This window comes from Rhyacophila brunnea, unplaced genomic scaffold (genome assembly GCF_057557595.1).
Source record: "Rhyacophila brunnea isolate RB1 unplaced genomic scaffold, BYU_Rbru_1.0 scaffold_7, whole genome shotgun sequence".
NCBI classification, from domain to species: domain Eukaryota; kingdom Metazoa; phylum Arthropoda; class Insecta; order Trichoptera; family Rhyacophilidae; genus Rhyacophila; species Rhyacophila brunnea.
In genome coordinates this window covers 4,306,706-4,333,921 of record NW_028233339.1, presented here as the reverse complement: position 1 = coordinate 4,333,921, position 27,216 = coordinate 4,306,706, and the positions used below count along the sequence as shown (strand labels likewise).

At 33.5% G+C, this 27,216-nt stretch overlaps 1 protein-coding gene across 2 annotated transcripts in view; it reads left to right on the top strand.

Moving 5' to 3' along the window:
• LOC147064393 (uncharacterized) overlaps nt 1-27,216 on the top strand; it is a 601,761-nt gene that overhangs the window by 559,595 nt on the left and 14,950 nt on the right. For both annotated transcript variants that reach the window (XM_085957691.1, XM_085957692.1), the window contains exons 8-11: nt 10,431-10,606; nt 13,695-13,898; nt 15,156-15,377; nt 16,543-16,824. In XM_085957691.1, the coding sequence (XP_085813817.1) occupies nt 10,431-10,606; nt 13,695-13,898; nt 15,156-15,377; nt 16,543-16,824 (884 nt within the window). The remainder of the gene's footprint in view (nt 1-10,430; nt 10,607-13,694; nt 13,899-15,155; nt 15,378-16,542; nt 16,825-27,216) is intronic.

Below are 27,216 nucleotides of genomic sequence, written 5' to 3'. Positions count from 1 at the left end.
CGAAGGGTGGAGGTAGACTGTTAAGATCCATCATAATATCATAAATTGTGGACAATAAACTTTGTCAGCCATAAGTATTTGTTTTCATTGAAATAAGACTACAATTTACAAACGGTGTTGGTTAGTTTTTAAAAATCAAATAAACCCTGCGAAACCATGCCATAATAGATAATAGTCAAAAAATACTCGTCTATCTATAAATGATCTAAAATTATGCAATTAAATTATACATCATTTTGACTATTTTATAGATAGAATAATATTTTTTTATCTAGTATACTTTGGTTTAAGCAGGGCTTAATTAATTTAAAAAAATGAACAAACAATATGTGTAATAAGTATGACGTATTCTTAATCCAACGAAAACTAATGAGTATGAATAAAAAAGTGTGCACAATTTTGTCGTAGGGCTCAAAATATATCAAAACTATTATGGTTTGGTTTAGGCAGGGTTTATTTGATTTTCACTTGTAAATTGTCGTCGTAATTCAATAAAAACAAATACGTATGACTAACAAAGTTTAATGTGCACTTTTTATGGCGGATCTTCACAGCCTACTTCCACCCTTCGGTACTGCAATATACATATTATGATTCTTACTTATATCCTATGTTTAAATTTTGTTGTAAAAGTTGTTGACAATAATAAAAATTCTTTGGTAATGGAAAATTGAAAGAAAATATTGGAGCTTTGTGAATTTTTGTCATATTTGCTTACTTACCTACCCTCCCTTTTAAAATTACAAAAAAAAATGTTCCTGTCCGATCCCATCAAAATCGTTTCGCGCTTCACAGCCCCATCGTAAAACATTTCGATTAATATAGCCAGCCAACGGGTTTTTTAAGGTAAAAAAATCAAATTTAAATTCATGTAAATTATATTTCGTACATAATAACAACGAAATTGTTAACGTTTCAACCCCAGCAATATTAATCAATCAGCAAATAAAAGGTAAATTGTTTGTTATAATTACATTGTGGATACATAATTTAATGATAGACGGAACCGATTATATTTAGTTAATATTAATTTAGTTATCTATGATAATTTTGTATTATTTAATATCTATTAATTAATTCACAGGGCGCGATACCCAAGAGACACAGGTTCGATCCTGCCGGGTGTCTTACTTTTTTTAAAAGATTTTTTCTCTTGGCCATACTTTCTCATGAGTGTTAAAATTATGTATGTCCAACAATTAGAATGATACATTCTTAAAATCTTGTGAATTATTCGTTGAATGAAAGAAATAGTTAATGAAAATTATTAACAAGTTCAAGTAAGTTACAACAGAAAATATTGGAGTGATCCATTACATCGCTTAGTAATTAAAGTAATAAATTCTTTAATTTAGAATACAAAAACCGGTCGCCTACCATAACTGAATTGGGAGAGCGCTTATGGGCAAGGTAAAAGGCCAATAGTTGAAATTATAGTGGCAATGCACAGGTACATAAATAATTATCCGTCCAATATTACCTTCCCAATAACAGATTAATTTAAAACTAATGAGGTTGGACATTAATATTTCATACTACGTCAGGGGCATTCACACTAAAATAATAATAATATTGTTTATAAAATATACGCAAACAGTAAAGTGTATTCATAAGTTACGACGTCTACAAAAACACACGAGCTAACTCGTCTATGTCCTGACGCGACATACATGCTTTGACGAGTTTACTCGGCTCTGGCAGTGATCAGTTCTGCACTATTTCCATGTTTTTACTATATACCTCTAACATAAAAAAATAGTTTTTGCTTTATTAAGACCGCTTGCCACAAGTTAAATAATGTCAAACCCATCGTCATACCTACTTCAACCTGCGTAGTAGTTGTTTCATACAACACTGCATCAGTGTCGACTAACATAAAGGCTTGTTTAGACTAGGCTTAGTACTCATCATTAGTATTCGCTAGTCGCACTGGTCACCGGTGACGTCCCTAGACAAAATGCCACCCCTAGGCAGCGCCATAATGCCACCCCATTTTTGATACAATATTTTTATCATCCTTTCATGTTTCCAATATCTAAAAAAATTGGTTTATGGGTACATTACTAACAAAAAATAACCTACCACTAAAACTTACAAAATTAAATTTATAAATATTTTCCCCCAAAAGTGGGGATATTTTTGATGTTATTAATACAGTAGTTTCTCACATTTAATTTTTGCGATAAGTACATTAATCTGTTATATCTTGAGGAATTAACGGCGATCCGTGTCGCTTTTCTTCTAATGGAAAGATATTTTCGTTATTACTAAGTTTAGGTACCTAACTATTTCTATTTATACCACATGATTCTCTTCGATTTGCCGCCCTTCAAGTAACTGCTGCCCCCAAGTTACGCTCAATCTGCCTAACCCCACGGGACGTCACTGCTGACCACTAAGCTACTTCAAACGCTGAGTACAGTCTACACGAGTTGACTAGTAAAAGTGTATTAGCAGCATTATTGCAAATGCAAAATAAAGGAGACGTATACTCCAGGGGCCCTATGTTAGAACTTGCGAGTGCAAGCTTCCCGGTCGACATGACGTCATATGACATCATTGTGACGTACTACCGGAGTGATAATAGCACTCGAGAAAATCACGCTACTCAGCAGCGGCGCTATTCATTGTCACCATACACATATAGGTGTTTCATCGTAATAATTATCTACGGTGAGCACTGCGCGCGGGCGGCATGCCTCGAGCGTGGATTGGCTGACGTCACAATTACGTCATGTCGTCTGGTGCCACACGAGTCGATAGTTAGGAAATCGGGGCCCTGTTCGTACTCTTTATTGTCACTATACACTAGTTGGTAGTTGGCAAGTATTTCGTTGTTTAGAAGTTGCGATAAGTTACGAATGAGAGTGGAGATACGTACTAACGATTATTAAATAGGATGGGTTTCTATTCACTCGCATTTTTACTAATCCTTATTAGTATTCGGCCTGTTTACCGCGCGTTAGCCCGTGTAAACAATCCGTGGTTGTGACGTTTTTGAATTAAATGAAATCCTCACAACTTCATAAGTTTAAATTTAAAATAATGAAAATTATGCTCTAGATTAGGAGCGACGTTGTTTTCGAACAAAATGTTCTGTTTTCGGTAGATTGTATCTGGCTAATACGCCACTCGTAATATTTTATGCATGCTTATTATCCGTATTATGACAAAATGTTGTACTTTCATTCAATTTATGACGGTCGCTACAACGGAAACGATAATATTTTTAAAGCTTCCACTCAAAACTTTTATAATATATCGTCCCTGTTCTGGCAAAAAACACTAAGTCGAAAAACTTAGTTTTAAATAATTTGACTTTTAAAAATTCGAAAACTTTAGTCTATTACTTTACTTGGATACACTTAACTATCTATTATTATGTAAATTGATTAATGATAATCTAGTATTAGATATAATATAATATGTTTTAAGAAATGTGAAACTACTTCAATACACAAGATTTAAGTATTAAGCATTATTTGTACCAAATAAGTATTGACCAAACCCATCGAAATCCAGACGATTTACCAATGTGTGTATTCCAATATATTTTTTCAAGTTGTTCTAAATTATGAATTTTCAATAAATAAACTTACATTCTTAAATGATGAATTGTTGTAAAATGTAATAAAAAAATAATTTAATTAAAGATATATTAGCAAGTGCACGACGTTAAAACTAAAAATGTCTGAGATCTTGACGCCATCAGTGTATCAAAGCTGATATTGCTATAATCCTTACGACTATATCATGGCTCGGACGTGTCAGCGGTGAACTGCGGAACTACGATTCCCTGCACTTTCGGGTGTATTTTTACAGCCCCGACCCCCGCTAGAGTCTTAACAATTGCATACAGCGCCATGAAATCGTAGCCAAGATATACTTAATGGTTCCACTATTAATATATTGATTCAAAATAACAAACATTAACGGAATTTAAAGTCGTCAAATGTTTAAAATAAATATAAAGGATAATAAGGCTTCAAAATTATATAAATAGATTATCTACAATGTTTAATGAATGTTCAGGCTAATGCTTTGAAAATACCATAAAACCTCCATTTTGACCTTCGTTGGGCATTTATTTATTTATAAAAAGAGTATTACGGCATTACAGCTATTGGCCAATGCGCCATAATACATAATAAATACAAATGTATAAAAATATCTTAATTACAAATAACAATAAAAAGACAGCATGTGTAAATATTAATGAAATATGATAATTTATACAATTATAAATTTAGCCTATTTAATACGTCCACAAACATTATATAGTTAATAAAAAACAAATCAACCTTTATGGTGCCACCAAATAAGCTAATTGCACGATACACAGCATCATGCCCATGGCATGTGGGCCCTTAAAGTAAATTGGGTCAATTCTTTACTTAAGACTTCTTTCAGCTTTTAGCTTTTCACTGCCCGGTACTTAATCACGTCAATTTAGCGGCTTCATTGTGTCCTTGCGACTAGTTAATATACTGACCCAAGCCAAACATCCTCAATAATACATTCAGTGACTTAATGACCAATAGCATCAGTAATCCATCATAGGTCGATTTATATAAGCAAAGGTGTTCGGCAAGGTGAAACAATCGCATCTAAACTATCCACTCCTATTCTATAAAATCTTTGAAATGTTGATGAATCTCTATTTATGGAAAATACATTAGTTTCTTGCGGTATGCCGTACTTCGTATTAATTCAAACTTAGATTATTTATGAACTGTCATTGAAAATTGCCACCGCTAACAAGGGTATAATGCTTTGTTGTGTGAAAACTATGGCCGCAAGGCAAATTATACGTGTTTATGATGTTGCAACAGAATTCATTACCATAATATAGTACACGGCAAACATTAGATTCATGTTGTAGCAGGTGCCTCATATGGCTCGGCTAAGCGGCTTTAATCGTCTTACAATGTGCTTTGGTAAACACTTTAGCCCCTAGTGACAGCCTCTTACTACTCAAAGGGTTGATCGGTCAAACGGTTAGCAATCAATTTGGTTCACTGCATCTGATTAATATAAACCATAACCGGGACGTTCACCTCGTATTTGTTATTATTAGAGTTGTATCAGAAAGACCTTTTGTATAACATAAACTAAATATTAATAACGATCATCGTAATAATAAGATTATTAAAACAAATATATTACAAATAAATACGTGGAGCTGGACGGTCAAATTTAAAAAAAATGTCGAACCTCAAAAAGTTAAATAAATATAAAACCACTGCCGGCTACTGCCATCGGAATACAGCTGCGAAAGGTGCGGATTGCTCACCCCCTATAAGGAATTCAGAAAGCGGTACAACTGGATGTAACGTCACCCGTATATTCTTAACACAATAAATACTTGGGAACAGCCTGTATTTCTTACGATAACCGTGACAAATTGTAAGGAAAAAATAAGATATGAGAATATTGAATTAATAATTACAAGATAAAACGAACTTTTTATATACAACGTTTTTAAATTTTCTGTTGAATTATTATGCTCAATATGCTGAAACTTGTACTTGATATGAAGTAAATAAAAAACAAACAAACAAATTAATATAGAATACTGAATTCTGATTGAATATGATTTTGATTTCCAAGGTAACGCACGTATATATTAATAATTTAGTTGCTAGGACCACCCCCTTAGCAACCAATAATAGTCTTTTACTTTTTACGGATTTTTATGAAATAACTTTAAATTCAAAACAGAATTAACTGAAAATGAATTCAATTCTGCTTAAAGATGGCTAAAAGTATTAAAAGAATGCATTGGCATCGTGTTCTGATATATTCTAAAAGTTTCAAATGTCTAGCTAGTCGGAAGGTTAGTTAAACATCGATTGCAAGATTTGTACTGTTAAAACAACTACCGGACAAACAAAAATACGAGCTAATAAAAACGTTGTACAAATAAAAGAACATTGAATAGTAATTATAGACGAAAAGGTAATATTTTGTGTGTACCCTTAATTTTATCTGGAACACCATTTGGAAAACGTCTCTATAGAGGGTCACACTACGTTTAACCCTATCGATAGGTAGGGGTGCCGGCAAAGATCCTGGCTTGGGGGCCCGCTTCAAGATATGGGGGCCATGATAGATACATTTATATATATATATATATATATATATATATATATATATATATAAGTAAATACATACTTCAATAAAAAAGCATTATCATACATGCAAGGGGCACATTTTTTACTGCTCCTGGCACTAGGATATCTGATTCCGCCTCTGATTAGCCCTTCTCAGTTTAAAGGGCGATTTTGTTTATTTGTATTTAAACGGAAACCCGACAACAAAGGATTCTATCCAAACATAATAACGCGTTAAAACCAAATAAATAATATTGTTTGCGGAGTCTTTTTCCCGCGCGTCGGTAGGTACGGCCGTTAAATGTGATAGACACCTACGGATGTATTTTCATCCCCCGACATTGTTAAATTTTCATTGTCGTTTATTTATTTTCCGAGGTGTACGTACCTTTGTTGCAATTCACAATTTGCGGGTCGCTCTGTCGTCCCGGTCCCCGGGGACAACTGTAATTGTTTGTCCGAAAAATACGTGCTGGAAAATTGGCGAAAAAGTCAATTGTGTGTGCGTTTGGTATTTTAAGCGTGTCGCTATCAAATTGAACCATTGTTTATTTTATTATCATGTTGACCAATTATTCAGTATTCCTAATAAAAATAGACAACCTAATATTTTTTTTATAAATCCTCATCTTTGATCTCAGTTAGTGGCGTTAGAGCATATGGTCACCATCGTTGCTAATTTAGCGTTTTTCTTGCCAGATTTAGCATATTTTGATGCCTTCAACAGTTTTAACTGTGCTGAAAATACATTAGATATTTGTAATTAACTATTTCTTTTATTCAACGAATAATTCACAATATTTAAGAATGTACCATTCTAATTATTGAACATAGGTACATAATTTTTAAAAACACTTTCTGAGAAAATATATTATAACCAATAGAAAAAATCTTTAGAAGAGAGCTGGTGAGTGGCTATTAAGAAGTGGCCAATAGTTAAAGTTTGTCGCAATTAGTATGTTACTGCGTAGCATAGAAGTAATGCGCGGATGGGATGTAAACCCGGGAGTTGGAGGGTTCGATTCCCTGCCGGGGTGGCTTACTTTTTTCAAAAAGATTTTTTCTATTGGTTATAATATATTTTCTCAGAAAGTGTTTTTCAAAATTATGTATGTTAGATATTCGGTTTATTTATTTTCATGCATAAAATTTCTGATTATTAGATACCTACTTAATGCAGGTAGAGTATTCTCCACGTAACCTTGCCATTTGGAATAGATTGTTTTGAATAAAAACGTGAGTAAACCAATCAAGTGCTTGGAATTTACTAATACAATAATTATACGGCGTACTTGAGTAAACCAATCAAGTGCCTGGTTATTACTAATACAATTATACGTTGCGTATACACACAAATCCTTGTCACTGTGTACATAGGCAAGGTTACGTGGAGGATACTCCAGGTCGGTACCTAATTTTGGTAGCGTGAGAAATAAAATAAAATAATAGTAATTTAAAATAATAATTTAACATGGCCTTATAGTGAAATGGTATCATATAATTTAATATATAATAATTATTGTACATCAATGTGACGATTATCAGAATGAAATGAAACGAAACTAGAATGCCGTTAATACAATATAGGTATTTGTTGTCATTTTTTAAATGTATTTCTGTTAAAATGTGTGTTTTTTTCACGTATATACATTTTTCGAATTCTGCACTTTTTTTCTATACGCGAAATGAAAGGTATTAACTTCGTCAGGGAACTCAGAAAAAATAGGAACTGAAATATATAACGGGTAAGGCGATAGCAGGTAACCGACTCGAGTAAGCAAGAATCCGGGTTAAACTTACACACGTGTCAAGAATACGTTTTACGTCGAATACTGAAAACTGCTCTCGGTTTATGCATTTACGTTCATTTAATGTTGGTGTATTACACACACTATTGCACGTACATAATGCGTGCTTCATTTTCGTAGGACGCTCACACATTCAAAACCCTGCATCAAGATGCGGCGTATTGCATATAGCCTACCTAGCTGTATTTTATTTATTATCAGCTGTTCTGTGGACTTCGTTCTTAGTAGAATAAGTAAATTTACTTGCATTTCTATTTTCACGAAATCTAGCGGTTTTTTCTTGCCAAATAGCTTGTCTTCGTACCCCGTCTAGCATATTTTGTCAACGACATTTGGCAACACTGGTGGTCACCACACATCGCTTCCGAGGATCTTCGCCAATCTTCTTGCATTTTCTTACGTCACGTTTGAGCTCCGTGGATGGTATTTAGCAGCTTGAAAAGTGTTGGAAAGAAATACTATGTAATTTTATTTTAAGCATATTCGATCCCAAGTACCATAAGTACCACAGAGTGGAGGTCATGGCCCACATAAGGGTGGAGGGCTGACAGGGCTATAGCCTGGGAGCCCGGGTTCATGGAGGGCCTGGTGTGGCGAATCGTCCAGATAAGCGAGATAAATACAGATTACAAATTTGCAGTATCACCACATATAAGGGGGGACATGCTCGTCGTAGGTCAAAATTGAGTTTTTATTGTATTTTCAAACCATGATCCTGGACACTCCTTAAACGTTGTAGATAATCTATTTATATAATTTTGAAGCCTTATTATCCTTTATAGTTATTTTAAACATTTGATGACTGCATAAAGTATTTTTGTTACATAAAATAGTATTCTTTTAAACCTCTCTCTCTAATGTTTTAGAATATAGTCATAGTATTTCGGTACATAACTGTGCAGTGGTGTTAAGATTTTTTACGTTTATTAATTTTTACACGCATTTATAAAATCATTAGTATAATTTATTACGAGATAATTTTTGTAAAATATCCACGATAAAAAATTATATTGATAATCTCTGTGATCCCAAATTTGACAAGAATTAGGCATTTTATTATTCAAAAAATCGGCAAGATTAACACATTTGAAGATGATTCTAAAGATACTTATTATAACCTATGTCTTTGACCATTCAAGTGTGATAAACATCTTATGAATAATGATTACTTTATAATAATTATTGACCTAAGAATAAGGTAGTGTTTTTTTGAAATACGCCATTTCTTTTGTCATTCCCCAGTGGTTAAGCTACAACATACGGCCGTAGCCATAAATTGACAAACTATAATTGAAGTAGGGAGTAAAATGATATTGACGCGCGTGTTTGAACATGTAATTTTTTATCGTGAATATTTTACAAAAATTATCTCGTAATAAATTATACTAATGGTTTTATAAATGCGTTTAAAAATTAATAAATGTAAAAAATCTTAACACCACTGCACAGTTATGTACCGAAATATGACTATATTCTAAAACATTAGAGCGAGAGGTTTAAAAGAATACTATTTTATGTAACAAAAATACTTTATGCAGTCATCAAATGTTTAAAATAACTATAAAGGATAATAAGGCTTCAAAATTATATAAATAGATTATCTACAACGTTTAAGGAGTGTCCAGGATCATGGTTTGAAAATACAATAAAAACTCAATTTTGACCTTCGACGAGCATGTCCCCCCTTATATGTGGTGATACTGTGTAATTTTTAATGTTTGTGTATCGATACTTGACAACTCCAGTGGATTTAAGTACAAAATAATTACAAGATAAAAAGAACTTTTTATATACAACGTTTTTAAATGATCTGTTGAATTATTATGCCCATGTGTTCAAACTTGTACTTGATATGAAGTAAATAAAAAACAAACAAACAAATATAGAATACTTAAATGTTATTTTTACATTTCATTTTGATTTCCATAGTAACGCACGTATATATTAATAATTTAGTTGCTAGGACCACCTCCTTGGATTTTTCTGAAATAACTTTCCATACAAAACAGAATTAACTGACAATGAATTCAATTCTGCTTAAAGATGGCTAAAAGTATTAAAATAATGCATTGGCATCGTGTTCTGAACTATATTCTAAAAGTTTCAAATGTCTAGCTAGTCGGGAAGTTAGTTAAAAATCGATTGCAAGATTTTTACTGGACAAACAGCCAGCGGACAAACAAGAATACGAGCTAATAAAAACGTCGTAAAAACGTTGTAAAATACACTAACAATCCATAAATTTAAACACCCTACTGTACGGCGTCACACTACCTTTAACCTTAGCGATAGGTAGGGGGGTCCAACAAAAATCCTAGCCTGGGGGCCCGTTTCATTATGTGAGGACTATGGTGGAGGTTGTATTATCAGATTTTTCTTTTTACGAGCAATTGGTGTTAGTCACATGCTCCACCTATTAGGTTCAAATACACATTGAAAAAACAACATTATTTTTTGGAAGTTGAACCTGGTAACTGGTCACATGACTTATGAACTATTATTTTTTCAGGTGGAATTTCTGAGAAACTGCATAAGCCGCACGCGCGTGAAGATGTCTGTGGCATTGGACAGCATGGTACAGCACGCAGAAACGTTTGCAGAGTATGACCCCATGATCTGCCCCGCACAACCTTCCAATCCGTGGGTCACGGAAGACCTCACCTACTGGCAGCTCAACAGCCAAATGTAACATTCAAATATTTTTTTGATTCAAAGATATTGAACTATTATAAATTATGGATAAAAAAATGACAAACAAACTGCATTCATTATTAGTAGTGGCGTTCTGATGATTTCGGAAACAGAGGAATGTTCGACCACTGATTGTCAATTTTATCAGATCCATTATTGTATTTAAGATACATTATATTGCGGATAGGTGAGACAAACTTATTTTAGTTAACTTTATACGCCCCGCTCACCCACCGAAACCGAAACACTTACCAATTGCCCAACTTGCAAGACTAAGACCCGTTTCACACTGGACACCTGTGTGGCGCTACCGGCGTGGTAAGATTCCGCATTTACATATTATTATAAATGAACGTGACACTCGTATGTCCCCGTCTGAACGCGCCCATTCAGTTATGTGCAAATGCGGAATCTCGCGCCACACAGGTGTCCCGTGTGAAACGGGTCTAACTGTAGCTACTTTATTACACTCTTAAAAGTAACTCCAGAACGCTTAGTAGTGCTAAATTGGTACTTACCTAACTACCAATATAAAAGTGCATATTCCATTCTAATAAAACCATTTTTGATGAAAAAATACGGGTTATTGTTATTTTTTATGGTACTTTGTTACGTAGGAAGGTACTGTTATTTGCGATTTTACACGATTAATCATCTAAACAATTAAGGTTCATTATTCACTAAACTTATTGTTCTCAGCTGTCAATTTTCGATGAAAAGACATTTTATCAATTAAAATAAAAACACAATATAATACGTGTTCCACATAGGTAATAATAATTAATAATATCAAGACCTGTTTCATTCTGTGAGCAAGATATTATTCTCAATCGATACGAATGATAACATAAATAATAATTATTAATAATACGTGGACGAAACCAATCCTGAACTTTATGAAATTATCTGTAAATAGTGTACATAATATACAGTGGTTTAATTTTAATCAATCGTTAATAGTAATCGTTCATTGTACAAATAACACTTCGTTTACTCTTGCAACATTAGTGTAATGTATTTTAGCATGGATACATGCTTTTGTCTTGACCTCCCGGGCGGATTCGTTACGAAAAATCGCATAGGCGTAACGAAAAATAATATCACAAAAGTTGCGCGGCCACTAGAGACTCCAGTCGGCCGCGAGCGAAACTGGAGCGAAGCAGAGACAACTCGTTTATTTTTGTAGTCTTTATAATGTGCATGAGCAGTTTTTATTAGGTGTCTAAGGTAATTTCTCTTCGTCTATAATAAGTATATAATAAGTAGAGAATAATAAAATTCGTTAGCAACAGAGATTGGAATTTTTTCTTTCGAATTTGGTTAACCAGCATTCAGAGAATCAGTAGGCAAAGCATGTATCCATGTTTGTTAATTTTATCCGTCAGTGTTTAAGTAACCATCATCTGAGTTTTTTTATAATCGGAGAGCTTAACTATGAGATTACTGCATTTGCATTGTGAAATAACTACTGCTTAGTACTTATCTACTGATATATCTCTTTTTTATGTAATACTGTTATATTTATATATCTTTGTTTCTAAATGTCATGAAATTTAAATTTAAATCATTGACCTTAGTAACTAATCTTACATACTGTTCATCTTTGATTGTAGTAATAAAATATAATTAATTTGTTTTATAGCTGTTGAAATGGATAACAATTATTTATACTTGATCAATACTCTTAATTTTGGTAACACTTTTTATTTGTATACAACCGCAACGAAACTCCGTTCTAAATTCAAATCTTATCACTTTGTACTAGCCTACTTCGAATTACTGAAGCAATTTAAATATGTATGTTCGGAATGGAAGGAAAATGTAACGAATTTCTCTGATTCCGCCAGACAAAGACTTCGTAAATAAATCAGTAGATATTTGTATACATTTTAAGACTATCAAATATAATGCATATTTTAAAATATCTAGGTAAGACACTTTTTAATATTAGTTTATTGCAGATTAATTTATAAAAAAATGTACATTCTTGCACCACGAATCAGTCCATAATGAAACATCATTATTTAGAATTTTAATAAACAATCCCGTTGTAACCAATAATTTGACCGTCAGAGATCTAGATAGGCCATATAATAAATATAAAAATAGGTACATATAAAATTAGATAACTATGTTAATATTTTCGTAAAATTATCAACCGCTTCGGTTCGTAAATTTTTCCATTTCGAGCACTGGCAGTTATGTTATAATTATAATGTATTTAGTACTGTTAAATGCAGATAATATAAACTTTATTACCTATAGTTAAGTTGCACCCACGATGGCCGTGCGGCTTAAGCGTCGGCTTATAGTGTCATGGGTTCCAAGTTCGAATCCTGTGTCTGGCAAGTACACATATTGTTTTTCAATTTGTGTATGAGTCAGAGTATGGACCTAATAGGTTGAGCAAGTGGCCGACATCCATTTATCGTAAAAACAAAATCTGTTAATACCTACAAACCTCCACTCTGTGGAGGCCGATAGAATCTTATTAGGATCGGACATGGACGGAAAAAAATAGTTAAAGTACCATTTTACCCATACTAAAAAGAGATCTGGAATCGCTATCAAGTATTAGGTATAATGCATAGTTATTTGAACTCCACATTAGTCCAAACGCTTTATGATATTACGTAACTTTTAATGATAATAATAAGAGTTTGTCTTTTAAGACTTGAGTCGCGGATTCGAATCCCGCTTTTGGAAAATTCGCACGTTTTTTTTTCGATGTATATTTGAATCCAGATCAAATGACACACTTTATGCAACCATTTGTTGTACAAAAATCTCCTAAAATCTAAGATCATATTATTCTCTCTCTCTCTGTGGAGGACCTGCCTTTGTAAATTCTGCCTATGCTATGGGTGACCATGGTCATTTACCATTAATGTATCTAACTTACTTTATTATAAAACTATGTGGATGTACGGCTGCTTCCAATTAATTGATCAATATGGTCAGCGATTATGTTAATACCAAATACTGCACAGAAAATAGCGTAGATTAGAGCCATATGTAATGAACAATACCTATATGATTAAAGCTTATTTCAACTAATCTTGGTATTATTTTATTTCTTAAGCGTGGAGATCCCGACTGAAAAGCGCGTACGCCGCTGGGGCCTATCCGTGGAGGAGCTGGTCTCCGATCCGACAGGGCTCCAAGAGTTTACGGCGTACCTCCGCAAGGAATACTCCCACGAGAACATCCGCTTCTGGATGGCCGCCAACGACCTAAGAAGAAGTTCGCAGTCTCAGATACAACACAAGGTCAACGAGATTTTCGAGTGAGTACCACTTTTCCCCATAAAATAATGCCAACGTATTAAATAACAAATATTTTTCATTATAAACGCAAGCACAACGTGGTATGGAAATGTGCATGTTAGGCATAACGCGTAAAGATCTCAAAATCCAATGGGTAAGAAAGCAGACAAGAGTAAGCGATGTGATCGAGGTCGCAAAGCTGGTGAAATGTCGCCCGGCAAGTGGATAACCTCTGGACCAATGTCGTCATACAGTGGTTGGTACCCAAGAAGTACCCAAGGTACAAAAGGCCCCTTAACCCGCTGCATAGACCGCATATAGTTCGGTGGATGTACGTGGTAGCAAAGAACTAGGAATCGAGAAGAGTAGAGAGAGCTAGAGGAGGCCTTCATCCAGCAGTGGAACGACCATGGCTGATGATAATAATAAACAGCTGGTTATAAATAATCAATATAACATACCATTGATCTGTCCAAATTCTTGAGCATCTGCTCCTGAGACATTCCCAGGCGTAAAAAACTACTGATGCTTCACATTCAAACGCAGGGCCTCGTGATACGCTCGATTAAGACCGAGTGTAGTGCGGGGTGGGTTAGTTTGGAGGGGTCTATGTTTGTGTTGTCCAAAGTCGAGTCATGGACCCCGAGGGGCAAGGGATCGGTAGGCAATAAATAGATGCCTTCGAAAAGTGGTGTTGGCGCCGAATGCTTCGTATTTCTTGGACAGAGCACAGGACAAACCAGTCCAATCATCCAAATACTAAAGATAAAGGAACGGCTCTCGACAGTATGTCTGAGACGCACGCATTCGCAGAGAAGCAGAGGATTGAGAAGGGTGGAAAGTCTCAATAGATGACAGATTTTCACGACCCTCAGTGATGATGGAACGACCAAGAAGAAGATATGTCGAAAGATGTTGAAGATGATAAGAATTGATTTTTATTTATCCTCTCAACCTACTGGACCCATACGCTGAAACAAGGGCCACCCTAAGTAACAGAGCCGCCCTCGTGCAAAATCCCAAAAAGCCGCCCTCATTTTTTACACATGATTTTTATTTATTATTATATCATTCGATGAAAATAAATAATATTTTTTAATGAAACCATAAGACGTTGGTATAGGGGCGGGCAATTAGTGTATTCTTTTATATTATAGTTTAATGGAAATATCTTTCTACGTTATGTAAAAAAACGGTTAGTTGGAAGGATATTATATTTGTTAACGACTGTGATCTGATATTCTTAATAAATGTCAACTATGTATTTATATTTGCAGAGAGTTCTTGGCGGCAGGTGCACCGTGCGAGATCAACATCGACGGCAAGACAATGGAGCGGGTCCAGCAGGAGTTGAAGAATCCGTCTCGCTTCACGTTCGATGCTGCCGCCGATCATGTGTATGCCCTTCTCCTCAAGAAGGATTGCTATCCTCGATTTGTTAGGTCTGAACACTATAAAGCACTGATCGCTGCCGGAAAGCAGCCCTTACATAAAAAAAGGTGAGAATAGAATAATAATTGTATCATTCTATATATTTTCATATTACTATACCATAGAGTGGACAATTTAAAATATCATCTCAATTCTTTCTCTTTTATATTAGTAATTTAACTAATTAAACGATCGGAAAAAGTAAATTATTTATAAGTACAAAACAATGACGTCCCGCGGGGGCGGACAAACCATACACTGCTTATATGCGGTCGATAAAATAAGGAAAAATAATAATACCATCTTGATAGCATATTTCGTAAAAAAAAGTTTTTTTCGCCTGAGGCGCTGACAAATATTCCCTGGCCAAGTCTTTTTCCAGCTTTCAAGGTGAGCGGTGCGTAGAGGTTTTAAAAACTACTTAAAACAACTTTAAAAGTTACTTCCCTACTTTATAAATCACCATTACTGTGGAACCGGTGGGCGGTTAGAAAATTTTACTACTAACAGAGATACAAAAGTGGGTGGTAGGTACAAAAAGGTTGACTACCCCCGGTCTAAGGTAATTAGGTAAGTGTATAAGGCAGCGATACTCAACCTGCGGCCCTTTAAGCTTTTATGTGCGGCCCGAAACACATTTATTATCAGGAATTTCGCATATCTTGAGATTCGTTTCGACTTTGACGCGCAGATAGTGACACCCGAAGAGGATTGTCATTATGGTCCACATCAGATCTGGTATAAGAGTGTTGCTATTGCACACGATTAATTTAAAAAACAGGCATGATTTTTAAAATCTCAAAAATGTTGTAAAAAAGGGGGGGTTTCATGATTTTTTTCGTCACACCAGTAGTGATACTTTACAAATATATGTATTTGGCCGGAAGAAAAAAAAAGGTTGATATATGGTATATAAGAAACCACAATATTTTCGGAAAATTATCGAGCGCTCCGGTTCATAAACTTTTCTATTTCGAGCGCTGTTTAGCCCTAAAGATGGAAAGTAAAACGAGCTGCAACCATTTCAGGATTTCTCCGAGATATTGTTTGCAAAATAAAGACATGCCTACAAACCCTATCGTTTAATATTAGGATTATCTGTTCGCAGGTAGGGATACTTTTTACATGAATCCATTATTACTAATTCGTGCAATGCATATTATTTATTTAGAAAGGAGAGGAAAATACTACCAAACACCCTGGATCTAATTACATGCTTGTATTAAATTCCAGATTCTTCGGTTTCGGTGGTCCCGCAAAGAAGAAGTCATCGACGACTGCCCCGCCGACGGCTGCCCTTCTGCAACAGAGCGGGGCAGGAGGATCCATCGCCGGGGCGGGAGCGTCGTCCGGCGGCGGAGCTGCCCCCCTCAACCGCCGCAGGGGCAGCGATCGCTCACTGTCGGGATCCGCTCACGAGTTGGCCGTGTCGGGCGTGAGAGACGCTCATCATCACCACCATCAGAAAGTGCCTCACTCGCACAGCCAGTCCAACCTCAGCGATATTCCGTACAGGTGACTGTCCATTCTTCTGCTCTCTAACAACCGGCCGTTCCCTAAATGGGCAAACAATATTTAAATACATCACAAAGACTGTTTAAAATAATTACTTTACCAACTATCATTGCTTCATTATAATTATATAGTCAAGGTGGTGGTGTTTATCATCGTTTTATTTACACGATCCAGACGGAGCTGAGACAACCATTGATCTTCTTGTTAGCAAACTTCTTCTAGTTATGCTTATTTAACTCACAATAGTGCTTACATGCTTTACGTAGAGACAAATTAGATGACTGTCCAAGTGCGCCATCTTTTACTATAAATTGATGTAATGCAGTGCTCTTATTCGCGTGCTTACAAAACCCTTTACTGTAAAAAGTAAATAAAAAAAGATTTTTAGTTAACTTAAGTAGGTACAGTCATCAGGGCTATTCTAACATATCACTTAACTCCAAAATCAATAAAAAATGTTATAAATATGATAGTATATCGTATTCAGACAGTTAATTTATTGTTCCGGAAAGTTAACTGTCAGGTGTGATATTTTTTAACACGGCCGCATTAACCGTGATCTGTTAAATTAATATCATTGAGTAGCACAGTTAACACGCCTTAGATTCTAATTTGAAATCAAGTAAGATACAGTGCTGTATGTTAACAATTATTGTAGATAACCGTCATTATTTGATTAATTATTTGTTTAATTAAATAAAACACAATTTTACACTACTTATTCCACTATATTAATAAAATTTTGTACCGGTTTCGTCCTCTTCAAAGGTACATTATCAACTATTAATAATATATATAATAATGTCGTTGATAATGTCCCTTTGAAGAGAACGAACCCGGTATACAATTTAATTAATATAGTGGAATAAGTACTATAAAATTGTGTTTTATTTAATTAAACAAATAATTTATCAAATAATACAATGCAATTTCCACCATGAATTGACAGTTAACACTATTAAAGAAAAGAAAAGATAACCGTCATGTTTATGAAGTGATATCCGTGTTATTTTGGAGGAATCAAAATAACAGAAACGTGTTAACTATTTAGAATAGCCCCGCTACGGGATAATTAACATTTCTCTTAAAGTATCAACTGGACACTGCCTCCGGTGTGGATCATTCTAATTCCTTCTTTCTTACACAAACTTTTGAAAGAAGCTATAATTTGACAATTATTATATTGACAGTATTGCATAAATATGTACATAACGATATCATTGACTAATAAAAGGCATAACCTTTGTCATCTAATAATATGTAGGTTACCACAGAGTAGCTGTCATATTAATGTAGCTAACCCAACGGATTCTTGCTCTAAATCCAATACACAGTTTGTAATTTTTGCCAAATGTTCAAAGGTTCTCCACCATAGTCAAGAAATAACTTGTATTATTATATAATTTCATTTCGACTCTGTGCACTGTTATGATTCCACGTTTAAACGATACGGTTGCATAACTTCTATTAGTACTTAAGGGGTTGTAACGTTATGAGACAGCACGATGCATCTGATTGAAATAATTCATTAACTCACAACACTATTGGATTTTGCACAAACTTTATATTTTGTAGTGTCTACTTACTATCTTGTTAATACATCTAACTAACTAACCGACTGCACAACATAATCGTTACATGAAAATTGGGTACTGTTCGGTTATGAGGAATACAGCGGAAAACACATTTTTAAAATAGCCGATATACTGGATTATTTGTTAGGTTAACCTAGCCTAACCTAACCTAACCTAACCTAACCCAACCTAACCTAATCTAAACTAACCAAACTAACAAATAATCCAGTATAGCGGGTATTTTCAAAATGTGTTTTCCGCTGTATTCCTCATAACCGAACATTACCGTAAATTGTACTTAAAACATTTCACCGTGACACACTTTCAACGTGAGCTTCCTATCGGAAAGAGATGACCGTATACTAAACGGTATCCAATTGTATTAGATTCAATATGATATTAATTCAATTTTCATAGCTGATTTTGGCAAAATTCATGAATTCAAGAATGAAAACCTAACCTAACCTAAGAAAATAATCTAGTATGTCGGCTATTTTCAAAATTTATTTTGCTGCTGGCTTCCTGTAAAGTGTAAACCGGTTTTATTTAGACATGAATTTTATGTCAGTGCTATACGACCCAAAGACGTTGGACGGTCTTTAATATACGGCCATATATTTCCGATACAACATTTCACAGTGAAGTGTGATACGGCGAACTGCATACGTACAAGTTTCCGGACACGCAACATAATAATATATACGTAACGATTATATTGAGCCATAACCTAAAAGTTCATTTAAATTTACTAAACACTTCTCTTCTTTGACAATATTTTTATACTTTATCGTATAATGCATCGTCTACAATGCTTTAATTTATTTGTTTATACGCAAATACTTCGAATCAATATTAAATAGATAATAAATTACGTACAATCGAATTCACATTCAAAAAACACTACATATTAATATATAAGCAATTATTATGACATCGCATGAGTAGGTTAGCTTTATGAAAGTACAACCCTATTTTTTAATTCACGTTTTTTTTCAAATATTCAGAGCAAAAATTCAATACTATTGCAGGTTCTTAAAACTACAGGGGGAGCAGAAACTAAAGAATGGTTCTGATGTATTTATGCTCACACTTGCCCAGGCACAAATTGCAAAGTAGTGCGTAGTGATCCTAGTAACCTTACACATTTCAGGGGAGACCTTCCGTGCCAATCGAAACTGAGCCTTGTGGCAGCCGATCCGAGTGTGTAAGTTGCCGAGAAAGTGTAAATTTTGAACGATTTGCAAGACACCTTGTATTTTGGAATACTACATTAGAGTTTGAGAATCTCCTCTCATACTTGTTATTTTTTGTTATAACTGTTCCCTGTAAATGAGCTTTGAAATTTGACTTCTACTTTCGTCAGTTAACAGTTATTTCATCTGATGAATCATTTACCGTTACAAGTTTTATGATCGTGAATCCAAGAAGCATTTGAATGTTCAAGGTTGTGAAGTTAATAAATAATCCAGATTGCAACTTCCAGGGCCAGATGGCTTACTCATACTTAATTGCTGCGTAACGTACGCCGGCTCTCACATCAAAACTCGTCTCGCCTGCAACGTGTCGAATACGTGTTATTCACAAAACACACGTTGCCAAAGGGAGCTCCGCAGATTGGTCGAATGCGACTTTTTAGTTTGAAAAAAAACATCTACTGTTGCAATCGACAAGTTGCACGTTTCTCGGGCTGCGAGTCGAAGATGCCAGGACGCATACAAACACCTACGAATTGGTCATTCCTATACCGGCTCGCCGATCACCGCATCCAAATATCTATACGTTCCGAAGGTTACGTGCGACTGTCGCTAGGTAGATGTGCGCGGTGCGGTCTTCATATGCGACACCGGATCGACGGAAGATTTGATTTATGGGTGTGCGGGAGACGAGGTGAGCTTAGATGTGAAAGTCGGCTTAAGCGGCTGAATTCTGCCGCCACTAAAAATGGCCAAATTGAGAAATACAAGTGACTGCTGTCAGAATAGTTGAGTGTACCTATTGTGCAAGGAATTCGGGCAAGTATAAGTGGTATTTTTCATTTGAATACACTATAACAAAATAAAATGCTATATTTTCTTGAATTCCATGTGCGATATGTTTGACAATTGTGACAGATGCCACAGGCGTTTCTCAAGTCTACACTTATTTGTTGGCACTTGTTTTAATTAATACCCCGTTTATACGTGCATGGATTTACTGCTGACAGTATGTATTATCACGGTCATAACAAAAAATTGCACGTGAAAACACGTATTATCGTGCAAATTGCAAGATTGCATCCATGGATCCAAAAAGTTCAGAAACCTCTGAATTTTCACGAAACAATTGAACTGTGCGATGTCTGCCCCTGCACAGCAGAATGATAGAGGTGAACCTGCCTGTAAAAATACAAACTACACCACGCAGAGACTCATTTTGAAGTTAGCCGATTTTCACAGCCTGACAAATAGTACCTTAAAATGACTACATTGCGTCTCGCTTACTCTTGAAGAATGAGATTGGCGAGACAGTCAGCACTTTTACGTGTTAACAGTTATTAACGCGATAGTCTAAAACAGTGTTCTTCAACCGGTGGTCCGCAAGAATTTATTACTGGACCGCGAAAGCTTTCACCACGTTATCAACCGACTATATCGCTACACAATTTGGGGAATTCGCACTAGGAGGGATTTTTGATGCTGGGAGGATTTTTAAATGCTGTTGATATTAACCAGAAAGTCGTATTCAACATCATAAAGCCAACATTTAAAAACTTTAATAAATATTTCTCTGAAAATTAAGATCTACGTAAAGGCGGACCTCTAACCTCTGGATTAATAATCCCTTTTTGGAAGATATTAAATCATGCGCACTTAATCCTCATGAGAAAGAAAAGCTGATCGAGCTATCTTCTGATGTCACTCTGGTGTCCAGATATAAAATTTCGCATCCCTTAACAAAGAATATCCATCTCTGAATTATAAACATAAGATTATTGATAGTTTTTTTTACTTTTTCAAATTTTTCATCTATGTCAGTAATAAAAACCAAACAGAGACATCGAATGGATGTTAATGCAGCGCTTCCTCTTTCAGAAACAGTGCTGCAACCACGTATATCAAATTTGCTTACAAAAATGCAGCAGCAGATGTGGCACTAACCAAAAGTTGTAATTTTAAAACATAAGATTTAATACTTAAATTTTTTTTATCTATAATGGTTACTATTTCTGGCTAATACCGGTCCGCGAAATATTTCTCATATGTTCACCAGGCCGCGGGTGTTAAAGGGTTGAAGAATACTGGTCTAAAATATACACTATTCGTGCAAGTAAATCCATGCACGTGTACAGGTGCTACAAGTTGATTTAACTCTCTATTTCATATCTCTGCTTCTAGCCCTTAGAGTTGTCAATATAGGAATCTGACTGCAATTAGGTATATATAAAAAAACAGTGAATCATCACAATCTTTAATAAAATATCAGAAATTCATTCTATTGCTATCACGTAAATATTTAAAAAAGATAGAAAGCACTATCTCTTCCAAAATTATGATATTTACCTACATCAAATCTGAGTCAACTTTTAAGTCAACTGATTACATGACTTTCCTACTCCTAATCAGCACTACTAATTTGCCATAATTATTGTTGATGCGTCTATATCAGATCATCAGTTTCGTAAAATTATAAAAAATGCATTTAGTATGCACTTAGATTTTCTGATCATAACTCTTGTAAATTAGCAATCCAAAGGTGAAATGAAGTCAAACTATTGACTGTCCAATTGGTTCATTGTTTTATTTTAAACATTTCGTCTTTACTTTGAAAGTCAAAACTATATTTACGTTTATTTCTTATATACTGTTAAACTTGAATCTCTTGTATAAAATTTAAATATTAAAAAAATATCTATAAACAATACTGCACCTTGCCTCCAGATCATCAAAAATATTTGTATAAATCTACGTTTAGTGACTAATATAATATTATATAATATAACTTTATATGTATGTTTATCCAATAATGGAGCTGAATCAATTTTTGAATATCAGTTATCATGTTTACCAAATTAAAAGTGTTGAAAACATATAATAATTATGAACACATTGGTAAATCTGCAATGTGTCATAAATAATAATTTTCGAACGAACAAATTTAATTTTATAACTTTATTATAATGATTTTAAATATACAAAGTTAGCTATCGCATTGACGTTTTAAAATGGCTTTATAACCCCTGAAATAACTCAAATATCGTCAAATAATATTTCAATATTTTCTGACAAAACAAATTTAATTCAATATCTCCATATTCCTTCCTCAAGTATTAATAGTTGACTTTTGATTTACAGAAGTAGATGAAAAATCTTTTCCTAGACAATCGATTGACTTTACAGATTAAAATCAATAAAAATAGTTAACACAACGTAATTGGTTACATGTAAATTGTGCGTAAAACATTTCACCGTAGCACAGTTCGCCATGAGCTTTCTATTGGAAAGAGATGACCATATACTATACGGTCTCAAATTTTATTCGATTCAATAATGAACATTAATTCAATTTTCATAGCCGATTTTGGCAAAATTCATGAATTCAAGAATGAAAACCTAACCTAACTACCTTAACTTAACCTAAGGTAGATTAGGTCATAGCCGATTTTGGCAAAATTCATGAATTCAAGAATGAAAACCTAACCTAACCTTATCTACCTTAACCTAACCTAAGATGGGTTAGATCATAGCCGATTTTGGCAAAATTCATGAATTCAAGAATGAAAACCTAACCTAATCTACTTTAACCTAACCTAACCTAACTTAACCTAACAAATAATCCAGTATATCGGCTATTTTCAAAATTTGTTTGTAAACTCTTCGGCTAACCTAAACGGCTTCCTGTAAACCGACAAGAACCGTGTTCTATTTAGACATGAATTTTATTTCAGTACTATACGACCCAAGAGGTTGGACGGCATTTAATGTACGACCATATATTTCCGATACAAAATTTCATGGAAAAGTGTGATACGGCGAACTTTATACGTACAAATTTCCGGAGACGGTTGAACGTTTATATACTACAATTGAAGCAACAGGAATTAATGTATTCATCCATAAGAATATTATGATAATAGTAGATAACTTGGCAATTTTCGGTAGGGCTACCACAAATATTGAATCTAATTCAAATGCATAAAAAATTTGAAAAGTTTGTTCACGATGAAATTGTTTTTTAATCAATCCCCTGTAAATTAAGGCTCAACTAGTACTTCTAAATTGACGAGGAATTAAAGTGATACTTGTACCTACTACTTACCAAATTGTTTATATTTCTAACAATCTTAATTTATTTATCAGCATTCATTTTATCGATATTTTTATGTATCTGCAGGCAATGGTGTTTAAATTAAATCTATGTCTCACAAAGTGTGTCATTGATGTTGTGTTAATCACCAATTTTAAAAATTTAAATGTTTCATGATATTGTTGTTGAAGTGGTTTTACGTGGTTTAATAATATTTGACATCTTGATTGCTAATTTCTGTGTTTTCACGTTGTCTGCCCTTTACATTGATATTACATTTCTTAACCGCTATTAAATCTAGATTTTGTACTTGGTATATTGTTTGGTTGCTCATCTGTCAAATGCACAATCCCCTCCAGATTGACCTTACAACGATATGAATATTTCTTATGAATAAAAAAAAAATATTCTATAAAAACACTATTCATGAAAGTTTACAAGTAGTTTTTATTCATAAATTCATAAAGATTGGATGCTGATTTAAACAGATTGTCTTATATTACATCAATGCTTTAAATGAAATAAAAATAAATTTGATTAAATTAAACACATAGTGGTCCCAGAAAAAGTTTATTGGCACCTAAATTACTAAAACTGCATTAAAATTCAATATTTTTTGTGCATTAAGGGCGGACGTGCTCAGCGTAGGTCAAAATGGAACTTTTGTTGTATTTTCAATGCATGATCCTGGACATTCCTTAAACGTTGTAGATAATCTATTTATATAATTTTGAAGCCTTATTATACTTTATATTTATTTTTAATAAAACCATTAGTATAATTTATGTGTTTACGAGAGGCTTAAAAGAATACTATTTTATGTAATAAAAATACTTTATGCAGTCATCAAATGTTTAAAATAAATATAAAGGATAATACGGCTTCAAAATTATATAAATAGATTATCTACAACGTTTAAGGAATGTCCAGGATCATGCTTTGAAAATGCAATAAAATCTCCATTTTGACCTACGCTGAGCATGTCCCCCCTTAATAGTAAAGTAAGGTGTTTAGTAAAAACTGCAATGTAATACCTTTTACTATTCATTTTTAATAATCAATTCGTAAGTATCTAAAAACAATAAATAGTTTTTTAAATTCATTAATAACGAACAATGTACCTACCTAATGCGTTTATTAATGAAAGTCAGATTATTATTAGTAAGTATCTACACCATATTTTATCAATATTTTTATCATATATTTATTGTTCTTTCAAAAGTGACAAAGAATTTTGAATAAATCATAATTTTAACATTTTCTAAAATGTGTGCGCGTACATTGCTCATAAGTAGAGTTGGGTTTCGGGAGTTCTCGAGAAATTTTCGAGATTTTCAATCCCGAATCTCGAGAATTGAAATTTTTAACATTTCTTTATTATCAAATATTAATTGAAAAAACGATTTTCTATATGAAAAAGTGGACAGGAAACACAACACGTTCAAAGACTGATCGGGGCATTTAACACAACGTCGACTCAAAATGAGCGCAATTTTTGCAAAATCAGGGAATTTCGTGTGTCAAAAGAGTTCGCGATTGTTCATGTTTTTTGAAATTCTATTTTAATAAATAATGTTTTGAATTATTATTGTTTTCCTATTTCTATTTTGTTTGTCTTCTTACATAACTAAAAAAAAAATATTTTATTGGAATTTTTCTGTCTTTACACTTATTTTAGGATTTTTACAGTTTTTTTAAAATTTCCCGATATCTCGAGAATTCTTTTCTGGAAATCCCGAATCTCGAGATTGAGGTTTTCTCCGGAAATACCCTACTCCACTCATAAGTAACCCAACAATATAATTTAATCATAAATTTGTTTAAAGAAACGCAATACCTACTCTAGATACAACCCCGTACCAGCACAAACAAATAATTTCAGCAAGTTTATCGTGTTGACATGATCAATGTCTCAACATGGCGGTACGGCTACGATATGTTAGATATCAATAGATAATATATTTAAAAATATGCCTTACAATATTATATTGAATGGTATAAATATAATTGGCGTTTATTAGTAACTAACACCATCTAGGAATCAAGGTTAGTACTTATTGTTATAACATATTATATTGATTCAAAAATATTACAAAAGATTTTAAATTACACCTCAGTTAGGAAGTTTCAATTTGATTAAAGAATGCATCGGTAGCATGATGTAATGATTGTAGGTTCAAGTCCAATTTAATACAAATATTTTTCTAAGAATATTGTGTGTTTCTGATAAAAAGTATATTATTATTATAATACATCAGTTATTACTGAACATACATTATTTTGAAAACATTTCTGAGAAAATATATTATAACCAATAGAAAAAATCTTTTTTTGAATCGAACCGGCATCTCTCGGGTTTCACGCCCATGCACATAGACCAACCACTACCTATGCTAAAGGCGCCATACTTAATTGCGACAAATTTTAACCTTAATACTCACTGTAGCGCTTTCCAAATTGAGCTACTATTGGCGATCGGCTTTTGTATTTTAAATCAAAGTAGGTGTTACTTTAATTACTAACCAACGTTACGGATCACTCCAAGATTTTGTGTTGTAACATACTTGAGCTTGCTAGTAATTTTAAATGAACTATTTTTTTTTTACTTTTTCAAAAAAAGATTGTTTCTATTGGTTATAATATATTTTCTCAGAAGTGTTTTCAATATTATGTATATTCAATAATTAGAATATTACATTCTTATATAACATGTGAATTATTCATTGAATTAAAAAAATAGTTAATTAGTCATTATGTTATAATAAAACTTGAACCAATGCATTAGGTATCTCGTATTAGTGAATTTTAGCGTTAATATTTAGTTGCCAATACATATTTTCTGGTACTGCTATGCCTAATAAAACACTTAATATAAAAAAAAACAAATATAAATATATATATTAAGTATAGCTATATAAATTGGATTTTTTTTCAGGACTAATCGATTCATCTACATTAAAACAATTTTAGTTATCGCACTAATCTTACTTGAATATTATAACAATAAATCCATGTACCCACCTAATTAAACCCCCCCCCCCTTTCCTATTTAACAAAAATATTATACTTACCTAATATTGCACAAATATAAATGTTTACATTATTATTATTTTGCTTGTGCATGCTATATTTTTAAAAAATGTTTTAAAAAATATTATATCTTCATTTTTTACAGCCCATGAAAACTTCACATTTTTATTTACGAACGTATTTTTGCTATTTTTCATTACCTACTGAGTAAAATTACCTTTTATCCGTTTTTAACTAATATTAATATTGCCGTAAAACAAATGAAAAACCTGACTTACCACGTTTTTCTTGTGTAGAATATTATGCATAGTAAGTATCCTGTTTGTTTACTAAGAGAATATAAGTTTATTATTATTGGTTTGAATCCCAAATCCCAAATTAACTAAATTGTGCATCAAGAGTGTTTCAAAAAATATAAGGGACAATTAGATTTATAACACCCTTAGCCTTAGATAGAATATATAAACCTTGTTAGGTATTTATTTAATACATTAAAAAATATAAA